Below are 12313 nucleotides of genomic sequence, written 5' to 3' on the forward strand. Positions count from 1 at the left end.
AGTAATTCACTCAGTAGGGAGTCAACAAGGCACAGGCTCAGCTGGGAGGAGGCCTGTGGTTGATCTTCAAGATGATGAGGAGCATCTCAGGAGGAACAGATCTAGAAACAAGGGAGTGGATGCGAGATTGTCTGTGCAAATATAGAGACCAGATTCTGAAAGAGGCCTCAGAACAATGATCGTAGCCCCTCACTCATGTCATTCCTCTCTAGGACATCTTCCTGATACACCCACTCTCTCAGTGCGTCCAGGCACCAGTGTGTCCTCAGGAGAGAATGTGACCCTGCTGTGTCAATCACCAACCCCAGTCGACACTTTCTTTCTGTTCAAGGAAGGAGCTGCATATCCTTCCATGATTCAAATATCAAAACTCCAAGATCCACAACGTGCGGCAGAATTCTCTCTGAGAGCTGTGACTCCGGCTCTTGGGGGTACCTATGTGTGCTTCGGTTCTAATAGCTCATTCCCTTATCTGTTGTCACATCCCAGTGTTCCTGTGGAAATCAAAGTCTCAGGTAAGGTGATCCAGACTGTTGTGTCCTCAGAATGTCACCCAGGATTCTTGACCGAGGAAGTTCTTGGTTGGGCTAGGAGTAAGTTCACCTAGTAGTAAGAAAAAAAGTTTCCTTTTCAGATATTAATAAATAAACTACTGTTTCTCGATTAATAGCCACTCCACCCTTTTCATGGGAATCTAGAAGATTCAAGTTAGGCAGCAGGAAGAGTCTGGAGATTCAGTGTGGATATAAGACTGGGAAGAGATGAGATAATTAGGGTAGCATTCCACATAACATCCCTTCAATTTATTTGTCACAGTTCACTAGGTCTCTTGAGCTTATTCCAATAAAGGTTGTAGGTGTTCCTGTCTAGGGAGGTTGTTCCATCCCAGAGTGCATGAAGATTCTCAGAGCATGTGAGTCTTCACTCCTTAATCACGTTGTATATTGTGGCTAATGTACTGGATATGGGGCAGAGATCCCACCATGGTCCTCAGAAACCCAGAGGCTCAGAGGCTAGAAGTAACTTGATGAACAGTAATATTCGGAGAAGCATATAAATGATTCCCCTGACCTTCTCATCCAATTGCATCATGCCTGGCAGCTCTTCACAGAGATTTAAGGAAGGACTGGGTAGCAGGGTGGGAGAGTGGGGGGTGGGGATTATGCTATGCATGGGGTTGGTGAATTCTCTTCTGGAGAACTTGAAACGGAAAAATTTTTCTCTGGTGTGTTTCTCAATTTCTAGAAGGGCAAATTGAAGGTCCTGGAGCGGACATTCAGTCCCTTTACTGAGCATTTTGTCGCTGTCATCTATTCACAGAGAAAGAATCTAGAAACCACTTCTGCAATAGTCCTGCCCACCTGCAAAACTGTGATGACGACGTTGTGTAAGGGTGTGGTGCATGGCTAGGGCAGAGAATTCAGGTTCCTGACTTTCAGTTTGTGAGGTTTATCTCCAGTATAGGGAGCAAAGTGGGAGGCCAGATGCCCTGAGATAAATCTTCAGCACAGATAGAATTCTGCCTAAAAATGGGCAAGCTTGGGTGCAGGCAGAGTCAATGGCCAAACTCTGCCAAGACAGGGTGAGCAAGTCCTCAATAGCTCCTGCCTCACACATGTCTGTCAGACACATTGGGCCAGAAGGCTGAAGATGATGCTCCAACATTATAGAGAATTTTGGGTGATTGTTCATGTAGCAAAATTTCTCTGTCATCATCTCATTTGGGAAGCTGCCAACCTGCAATCCCTATATACTCAGGTAATTTATTTATTCCTTCTCAAGTCTCTGTTGGAGTTGAAGACCAGATAGTTTAGCTTTACATTTAAGCTTAGATGTTTAGAAATTAAGATGTTTTTAGGTCTAGATAGATGTTTTAAGTTGATAATGATGAGATATGATAGATACCGGTTTACATTCAGAATTTTAGACTCACCAACATAGGAAAGATGTTTGCTTCAAGGCTGCTAAATACAAATAGCCAAAACACTATGAATGTAACATTTATATAATTGCCAGTTGTTTCATGGCTCTTCTTGCTGTAGGTAGTTTATTGTACATATGTGTAATAATATAAATGTACATGTGAGAATATTTAATAAAAACATGTAAAATCCATAGCAATGGACCTTCCCACTAGGTGACCTGGGCCAGGTAAATTGATTGGAAGCATTGGGATATGGTTCCATGTTGCATTGGTATGAGAGTGAGAAGTAGTAAATACAATCATCAACCATGGGCCCTCACAGAGTAGTTTCTCCTTTTTTAATGTTTATTTTTATCTCATACAATACTTCCAGGCTGCAGCTTCCCTTCCTTGCACTTTTCTAAGTTCCTCCAACCTCAACAATTACCCCAGTTATACTCTCCCACTCATATTCCACAGAAAAGAGCAGGCTATTTAGGGACATTAGTTGAACATGGCACAATATGATAAGACTAGGCAAAACTCCCCCAGTAAAGTTAGGCAAGGTAACACAGTAGAAGGAGAAGGGTTCCAAGAACAATCAAGTATGGGACACTCACACTCCCCCTGTCAGGAATCTCCTCCACCCAAACACCAAGATACCAACCATAACATATATGCAGAGGACCTAGTGAAGACCTATGCAGGTTCAGTTCATCACTCATAATGTCACCTGTATTCTAGGACTGGCAAGGTACCAGAAGCCTTTGATCGGGACTGCAGTGACCTTCCTCCTCCTCCTCTTTCTCCTCCTCCTCTTCCTTCTTCTCAGACTCAAACAAAAGAACAAGCCCAGGAAGGAAGGTGAGTAGGGTAGGGTAGACTTGTGTTTCAATGAGTAGTGGGTCTCACTGTGGGCTATCCAAGGCAGGGCTCAGGGTACCAGGCCAAGGGGAAGCCTATACAAGGATAGATAAGTTTATAAACATATCTGTAGAATCTCAGATCAGAAAATGTGTTCTGGAAGCCTGTGCAGTGTCAGATATCATATGAGCTTTTCTATATTCCAGAATATTGGAACACATTTGTGATGAGTTTTAAATGTACCCTCCTTCCATGAAGGTGCTGAGTAAGGAGGGTCCACCTCCTGGCTGAGACTCTTCCCTCTCTTTCAGTCCAGACAAGGACTGACTTGCAACATCCTCAAGAAGCTGCAGATCCAGTGAGCATGGATGGATGCCTCCAGAAAAGGTAAGACTCGTGCCCAATAACCTAGACCCTACCTGCCGGACCCCCTCACAGCCACTTGACACTCTCTTGTCTCCCCATCTCCAGCCAAGATCCTGCCAACCAGGAAGAAATCTTGTGTGAGAAAAGAAGGCCTGGGAGGGAAATGTCTGAGGTCTCAGCATCACAGTGGTGGTGGAGTATCTGGGGCACTGATGCCTCACTATGTACCATTACCTGCACTATATTTTCTCTTTTATTATTGGGGACAGAGCAGGGATCGGGTCCTGGGAATCTCGTCAGGGGAAGACATTTGTGTTTTGTTATGACAGATGCTAATGTGAAGATCACAAAGCCTACAGACAGCATAAAGCTAGACACTCTGGTGAGACTCTTGATTATTCACAGTATTAAGAATTTATGATCTGGAATATCACAGGAGGAACCTCTTTCCTTTCTTCTTTCAGCTTCATCCCCAGCTGCCTTCTTACTTCTGGAATACCTGTCTTCTGCGTCCTCAGACCTCATTTTTGTTTTGTTTACTTGTGACCATAAGGCCTCCTGATTTCTGACTCCTCAGCATCTGCCTGCCTATTAGCATGCTCTGTGGGGCTCAGAAGCCACTGTGAGGGTCTTAAGCAGTAGCTCAATGGCAAAATGATTCGATTACTTTGGATGTATAAGGCCTTTGTTTTAATTTCTCGTGAAAAACTAACAAATAAATGTACAGGACTCATGAGTAAATCATAACCATGCACCTGACAATGTGTGTGCAGATGTGCATACACAGAGGGGAAAAACAGGCAGCATGTAATGCTTTTTTTTTCTATTTTTCTCTATCCTCTTTTCTGAGACAGTGTCTCTAAATGACACTAGAGCTAATTGTTTGTGTGGATTAGTGCCATTGAGCCCTGGGCACTTGTCTTCACATCCCAGTCCTTTCCTGTTGGACTTTGTTTTTACACTGGCACTGGGCATCAAACTCAGGTGTTCACATTTGCAAAACAACCACCACGCTTTGTGACTCACCTCCCCAGTTCCTGGATCTTATTCCTGTGGGGGATGCAGATATGGCAGGGAACAGAACTCTCTACTCTACACAGTGAGACAAGCTCTTGTGTGGGGCGTGGTATGGAGACAAACACAGAGTGAGCAGAGCAAAATGAGGGAAGTGAATCACAGGATGCAGGTTAAGGTTGTTTGAGGCACAGATAGTCAGTGTGAATATAAAAGGAACTTGAAAGAAGCCTTTTGAGGAAAATCCTGAGTAAAGAGGCTCATACATTCCTATTATGATCCAGCGCATCTAAGTACAGAACATGGCAGATCAAAGTACCCTGAGGACAGAGATGTTTTTGTCTGGATAATATGTCAGAAATGCAGGAAGGAAACTGACATACACTCTACGTTTTCAGGAAGCCACAGAAGACCCAATCAGCAATAGTTTTGATATAAATGTCTAAAATATAATTCTTGCACCTGGTGTAAATATGGGTGGAGAGCTTCTAAGAAACTAAGACACATCCTTTTTGTTTCATTGTCTCTATGCTGTAGAGCCGACAGGAGGATGACCCCTTAATACACTTGTATGGCCAGGTGAAACCTTCCAGGTTCAGAAGGGCAGGGAGTACCTCTCCTTCCCACTTGCCAAAGAAATTACTAGACTCAAATGACAGACAAGCAACTGGAGACAAAGGGAGAGCTGAGCAGGTAGGTTATGACTGCTTCAGTCCCCCAGGTTCCTAGTGCCCAACACAAACCTTCTGCCCTTCCTTACTTCAGGCTGATACATCCAAGGAGCCTCATGATGTGACCTATGCCATGCTGCATTTTGTGACACCGAAACGGGACCAGATGAACCTTCCACTTTCCAGGCAGAAAACTCCTACCTGAGACCCATCTCTGGTGTCTACCAGTCCAAGGAGATCTAGACTCTACATTCTGTGGGGGAGAGAAGACTCAAGCATATCAGAAAACAAGATCTGGCTCAGGTGCCCAGCCCTTGTACAGACCTAACCTATCTTTAGGAGATTCTGAGAAAATTTGAGGCTCACATGATTCTATAGTCAGAGATAAGTGATGTCCTGCAATTTATAAACAGGGAACATATTTTGTCAGTATCCAGTACATAAAATAAGGAAAAATAGGAGTAAAGAAAGTTTTTTTGCTTTGGGCCTTTGTTGTTATTATTTTTGAGATTATTATATAATGGCAACATTTTCCTCCTCCCTTTCCTCCCTCCACAAATTCCCATAAAGTCTTCTTCACTCTCCTTAAAATACATGGAAGAGGGAAGTGGCTATGATTGGGATTTAAAGTGAATAAACAAATACATTAATTTAAAAAGTCCATAATTCTCAAAATATCTGTACATCTACTACCCTTGTTTTTGGCATCTGTATTTCTGCTCGTGGATTATTCTTTCTTGTTAACAGAATAAATATAAAATATATGAAGTATATAAACCTAGAAAATGGTTTTGATGTTTAAAAGCTCACCACAAAAATTTCTCAGTGCTACACTGGGATTCTGAAGACCTAGTTTTATTATTAGCCAGCTAATAAAGTCTTTAGAAATAATCCCCTGTATCTTATCAGACCACCAAGGTCTAAAGCTGAATTTCAACAATATAATTAACAAAAAGCCTATAAGCATATGGAAACTAAACCATGTTTTCTCAAAGACAATTGGGTCAGGGAAGAAATAAAGAAAGAAATTAAAGACTTCCTAGAATTAAATAAAGCCAAACACACAACATGTCCAAAGCATTGGGACCCAATGAAAGCAGCACTAAGGGGAAAATTCATAGCACTAAGTGCCTTCATAAAGAAATTGGAGACATCACATAAATCAACTTAATGGAACACCTGAAGACCCTAGGAAAAAAGATGCAGATATATCCAAGAGGAGTTGATGGCTGGAAATAATCAAACTCAGTACTGAAATCAATGAATTCATTCATATAGGAATTATAAACAACAACAAAAAACACAGTTCATTGAGAAAATCAACAAGATAGACAAACCTTTAGCCAAACTAATTAAAAAGCAAAGAGAGGGCATACAAATCAGCAAAATCAGAAATGAAGAGGGAAACATAACAGTGGACCCCATCAGAACAGGACTGCTCCCAGGGCAGCTTGAAGAATCCTTCTTTTTTTTTTTACTTTATTAATTTATCCTTGTTACATCTCAATGGTTATCCCATCCCTTGTATCCTCCCATTCTTCCCTCCCTCCCATTTTCCCCTTATTCCCCTCCCCTATGACTGTTCCTGAGGGGAATTACCTCCCCCTCTATATGTTTATAGGATGTTAAGTCTCTTCTTGGTAACCTGCTGTCCTTCCTCTGAGTGCCACCAGGTCTCCCCCTCCAGGGGACATGGTCAAAGGTGAGGCACCAGAGTATGTGAGAAAGTAATATCCCACTCTCCACTCTACTGTGGAGAGTGTTCTGTCCATTGGCTAGATCTGGGTAGGGGTTTAAGGTTTACTGCCTGTATTGTCCTTGGCTGGTGCCTTAGTTTGAGTGGGACTCCTGGGCCCAAATCTGCCTATCATAATGTTCTACTTGTAGGCTTCTAGGACCAAACCTTCTGATCCCAATTGTTCCAAGATTTCAGACTGTCACACACAGGAGAGTCTTTTAAGTCAGACTCCTACAGAATATGGCATTTAAGATGTTTATAGTGTTTTAAGGATTCTTTGATAATAAAACTGTTTAACTCCTGGAAACACCCAGTCTACCTCAAAGCAAATGATGAACATCAAAGAACCTCCATATGGAGATAGTTTCAATTGTGCCAAACCAGCCACTGGGCAAAATGTCCTCTTTTTGGCCAGACAGAATTCTCCCTAAAAATAGGCAAGCTTGGGTGCAGGCAGAGTCAACTGCCAAATTCTGCCAAGAGAGGGTAAGCAAGTGTTCAATAGCTCCTGCCTCACACATATGTCTGTCAGATATACTGGGCCAGAAGGCTGAAGATGATGCTACATTTACATTTTGTGTAGCTCATATGTATTTGTGTTTAGGGCTCCCCCACTTGGGCTTGGATAACCTACCTGGGGCTCCTCTCCGTAAAAGACTGAATTTTTCTCTGTAGCTTACTCATCTAAGGGTGGGAATCTTGTGAGATTTCACCCATTCACACTGACGTGGCAACTGATGTTATCATTCAGTTCTTGCTGAGGCAATTGGATTTTTTTTTTTAGGTCATGGGTGCAACCCCTTGCCATAAATAGAAGATACTCTCTCACAGCAGCTGTCCTAGTCCTCTGGTCCTTAGACACTTTCTGAGCTCTCTTCTGTGGTATTTCCTGAGCTTTAGGTGTAGAGGTTGTATTGCAGCTGTATCAGCTGGGGCAGACGCCTCACAGTCAGTTGCTCTTTGTATTTTGACCAGTTGTAAATTTCTGCAATGGTCTCTGAATCCTGCACATGAGAGAAGGTGGGGGGCTTTTGAGAGAGGGTCTCACTATGCAGGCCTGGCTGGCTGGAATCCACTACGTAGTCCAGGCTGGCCTCTAACTCAGAAATCTTCCTGCCTCTGCCTCCCAAGTGCTGGGATTAAAGGTGTGCCCCACCACACCTGACTTAGCTTTTTCTTTCTTTATTTGATCTTTTTTTAAAAATTAATTTATTCGTATTACATCTAGATTGTTAGCCCTTCCCCTGTTTCCTCCCATTCTTCCCTCCCTCCCATTTCCCCCCTTCTCCCCTCCCCTATGTCTGTGATTGAGGGAGACCTCCTCCCCCTATATATGCTCTTAGGATGTCGAGTCTCTTCTTGGTAACTTGCTATCCTTCCTCTGAGTGCCATCAGGCCTCCCCATCCAGGGGACATAGTCAGAAAAGGGGCACCAGAGTTCGTGTGAGAGTCAGATCTCACTCTCCACTCAACGATAGAGAATATCATTGTTTGTCGGCTAGGTCTTGGTAGGGGTTTGAAGTTTACTGCCTATATTCCCCTTGGCTGGTGCCTTAGTTTGAGGAGGACCCCAGGACCCAGATCTGCCTGTCATAAAGTTCTTCTTGTAGGTTTCCAGGATCCTGTGGGTCCTACTATTTCCCCATTCTTCCATGCTACTCTCGCCTAAAGTCTCAATAGGATGTCCTCTCCTCTGACCCACTTTCCTGGTAAGTAAAGTTTTTCCTGGTACATATCCCTTGGACTAGTGTCTCGATGTAAGTGAGTATATACTGTTTGTCTCCTTTTGCTTCTGGGTGAACTCACTCATTATGATAATTTCTAGATCAATCCATTTGTCCACAAATTTCGAGAATTCCTTGTTTTTAATAGCTGAGTAGTATTCCATAACACAGGACCTAGGAGGAACCCTTTGGTTTCAAGTATTTCGCACATCATTCTTTTTTCCCCTTTGGTTCTTAGAAGCTGCTCAGCCCCTCTGGACATCACCAAATATGTCAGACCCCAAGACAGGTGAGTGAAAAATTTCATCCTCAGGAGTCAATACAGAAGCTTAAGTCCCGTCCAGGGTAAGCAGACCCCTGGGGTGCCTTTCATCTGTCCTGATCTCTGTGACCTCTTTTTCTACAACCTCCAGTTTCACAGCCCCGGGATCACACAATGGAGAATCTCATCAGGATTGGGGTGTCAGCCTTGGTCCTTGTGTGTCTTGGCATTCTGCTGTGTGAAGCTCAGCACAGCCAAAGACGAACCCAACATGCAGCCAGGAGAGAAAATAGTGTTTCTTTCATGATGGCAAAGACCTGGGAATAAGTCCAAGGATTTCATGCGGTTCTTTTAAATCTGGGGCTTACAGCGGGGGAACCGTTTTCATAGAATATCCAGGGAGCAAATGTGATTTGAGTGTAAGGAAACATCTGGGTATCATGGCGGGGAGGCCTTCTAGATCAAATCATGATACTATCTCTTCATCTAAATGTACACTTTAGCTAATTAACTGCTCTCTCCTCTCACCCCCAGTGACTGGAGGGAGGGATGATCCCATCCCATCAGTCAGGTTTGGGACCTAATCTGAGTATCTTCTGTCCCCAACCTCCCGATAGGCAGCATTTTACTTTATTGTATGCTGTCCCATTCTCCACCTGCATCATGAGTCATTGTCTTCTCTACTGAAAACAAAGAAGTTGGCTGAGACAGCAAAAAATAATGCTCAAAACTCAGATCCCAAAATGCACAGCACGAGCCTAATGTAAATTGTGGCACAGCACAGTTGTTTTTGAACTCTCAGCTTTCAGTACATGATCTTTGTGTAGTTTTCTTGAAATATAAAGACTTGCAAACAACACATCTGCATTTGAGGGAACACTCTGGAGGGATACTGCTTACATGGATATGAAAACATCATTTTTCTTAATAATAATTAGAGAAGAGGTCATGAATTTGAAAAAAGAGTATGAAGAAACATAGGATGTCTTGGGGAAAAAAGAAAGCTGTAGAAATGATGTAAAATATAGTACTCTTATAATAAATTTGGAAAAAAATAAATATCCTCTCCCATAAATTCTTGTATCAATGGTGTTTCCTAATTTCAGTATATAATCACACCATAGGCAACTTCATAACACCAAAAGACTGTCATTTATGTGGAGTCTAAAGTTGATGTATGGATCAGACATATTTTTAAATTTCAAATTTCAGTCTTCACTGCTAGCCTTTATGTAAGCGAACCAATCTTGAACCAGTTTACTCTACATTTTGCCTAGTTCTACAAAGTCATTTTTGAAAAATCGTTAATTTCTGTGGCATCTGCAATGGCACTTATAATTCCTGCTGGGTATCTGAACCTTTAGTTCACTTACTGACCTCACTGCAACAGTTAGGGCTTCAAGCGCAAAGCAGAACAACTTACGGAGAGAAGGGTTGGTGCTGCCTTCTTCCTGATTTAAAATGAGATTCCTAAGTTATCCTTGTTAAATATGTTAACTTCAGTCTTACTGTATTATCTTATTCCGATAGAAAAACTTGCCTGTCCCCAATTTTCTGTGATTGGTCACGATCAATGAGTGTGGGAATGTGACAAATGCTATTTTTTTTAATCTACATGAATGACTTCATCCATGCACGCTTTCAGTGTTTCCTTGCTGATGTAACCGATGGTATTAATTAGTTTCCAACCAACCCATATTTACAAGCCTGTGTAAACCCCTTGTTGGTGGTGTATAAATCTTTTATATGCATTGGATTAAATTTGCTAACACGTCTATGCACCACTAACAATAAAATATCTCCTCATACATGTCAGTCTCCTCATCGACAAGGAGGAGCACGCTGATTACCGTAACACCTTATCCTAGTTCATTTTCTATTTCTGTGATGAGGTATCATGAACAAAAGCGATGTGGGGGAGGGAAAGGTTGTTTCACCGTACAGCTCCCAGGTCACTGACGATCCTGAAAGGAAGTCAGGAACTCAAGCAGGACAGAACTGCAGGCCAAAAGTGAAGCAAAAAAACATAGAGTGCTGCTCATTGGCTTCCTCTTTTTCATTGTAGATCTGACAAACATGCATTAAAAACAACCACAACTCAGATTCAATATTATTTTGCTTCCACCAAAGACATTAGCCCATTATATTTTATTTTCACATCACACAAATTCTTGGTATGGGCAGAATTAAGCCAGATCAGTTGCCCAAATATTGCAGGGATGGTCTCTAGCCCAGTTACAGTTAAACTCCTTGACTCCCTTGAAACCTCTTGAGTCAAGTTTCTTCAGTCTGCTTTGGTCTCAGAACTGCTTTCCAGGCTCACATTAGCATGTCCTGTTAAGCTTGTTATAGAACACAACTTCTTCTTCTTCTTCTTTTTTTCCAAGACAGGGTTTCTCTGTGTATCCCTTGGCTGTCCTGGACTGGCTTTGTAGACCAGGCTGGCCTCCACAGCAACAGCCAACTCTCTGCTACCAGCTTATGCATTACTTTAATGCTGTTGTAATAAAACACCATGAGCAAGGTAACATATAAGAGAGTTTATTCTGGTGCTCAGTTCTGAAGGGTTAGAGTTCATAATGGCAGAGCAGAGGCAGCATGCAGGTATGGTAGATGGAGCGGGATGCTGAGCTCACCTCTCGAACCACAAACAGAAGGAAAGCCAACTGCAACTGGAAATGGATCAAGTCTTTAAACTTTAATCTTTTTTTTCCTGATTTTTCGAGACAGGGTCTCTCTGTTTAGCCTTGACTTCCCTGGACTCGCTTTGTAGACCAGGCTGGCCTCGAACTCACAGGGATCCACCTGCCCCTGCGTCCCAAGTGCTGGGATTAAAGGCATGTGCCACCACCCCCAGCTCAAGTCTTCTTTGAAAATATATATTTTATTAATGTATTCATATTAGATCTCAACTGTTTGTTTGTTTGTTTGGTTTTTTTTTTGGGGTTTTTCCAGACAGGGTTTCTCTGTGTAGCCTTGACTGTCCTGAACTCACTTTGTAGTCCAGGCTGGCCTCGAACTCACAGTGATCCACCTGCCTCTGCCTCCCGAGTGCTGGGATTAAAGGTGTGCGCCACCACGCCCGGCTAGATCTCAATTGTTTTCCCATCCTTTGTATCTTCCCATTCCTCTCTCCCTCCCATTTTCCCCTTACTCTCCTCCCCTATGACTGTGACTGAGGGGCACCTCCTCCCCCTGTATATGCTCATAGGGTATCAAGTCTCATCTTGGTAGCCTGCTATCCTTCCTCTGAGTGCCACCAGGCTTCCCCATCCAGGGGACGTGGTCAAATATGGGGCACCAGAGTTCATGTGAAAGTCATACCCCACTCTCCACTCAACTGTGGAGAATTTTCTTTCCATTGCTTAGATCTGGGTAGGGGTTCAAAGTTTACTGCATGTATTGACCTTGGCTGGTGTCATATTTGAGCAGGACCCCTGGGCCCAGATCCGCCTGTCATAATGTTCTTCTTGTAGGATTCTAGGACCCTCTGGATCCTTCTATTTCCCCATTCTCCCTTGCTTCTCTCACCTAGAGTCCCATCAGGAAGTCTTCCCTTCTGTCCCACTTTCTTGGTAAGTGAAGACTTTCATGGGACATGTCCCTTGGGCTAGTGTCCAGATATAAGTGAGTATATACCATTTGACCTTTTCTGCTTCTGGGTTAACTCACTTATTATGATCATTTCTAGTTCAATCCATTTGTCCACAAATTTCAGGAATTCCTTGCTTTTAATAGCTGAGTGGTATTCCATAGTGTAAGTGTACCACA

General features: G+C 42.9%; 1 protein-coding gene and 1 long non-coding RNA gene across 2 annotated transcripts in view; both read left to right on the forward strand.

Moving 5' to 3' along the window:
- Positions 1-5604, forward strand: part of LOC311591267 (leukocyte immunoglobulin-like receptor subfamily B member 3) — a 130029-nt gene extending 124425 nt beyond the window's left edge. The window contains exons 10-16 of the mRNA XM_084770706.1: positions 213-515; positions 2648-2767; positions 3079-3154; positions 3239-3270; positions 3463-3515; positions 4685-4840; positions 4913-5604. Coding sequence (XP_084626832.1) covers positions 213-515; positions 2648-2767; positions 3079-3154; positions 3239-3270; positions 3463-3515; positions 4685-4840; positions 4913-5023 — 851 coding nt within the window. The 3' untranslated portion in view covers positions 5024-5604. The remainder of the gene's footprint in view (positions 1-212; positions 516-2647; positions 2768-3078; positions 3155-3238; positions 3271-3462; positions 3516-4684; positions 4841-4912) is intronic.
- Positions 5605-7873: 2269 nt separating this feature from the next.
- LOC311591287 lies at positions 7874-9604 on the forward strand. The gene is made up of 3 exons (XR_014777051.1): positions 7874-8265; positions 8519-8569; positions 8694-9604. It is a non-coding gene; the product is annotated as an uncharacterized lncRNA (long non-coding RNA).
- The last annotated feature ends 2709 nt before the right edge of the window (positions 9605-12313 follow it).

The sequence above is a fragment of the Acomys minous genome (assembly GCF_964271855.1).
Source record: "Acomys minous genome assembly, chromosome: 20".
NCBI classification, from domain to species: domain Eukaryota; kingdom Metazoa; phylum Chordata; class Mammalia; order Rodentia; family Muridae; genus Acomys; species Acomys minous.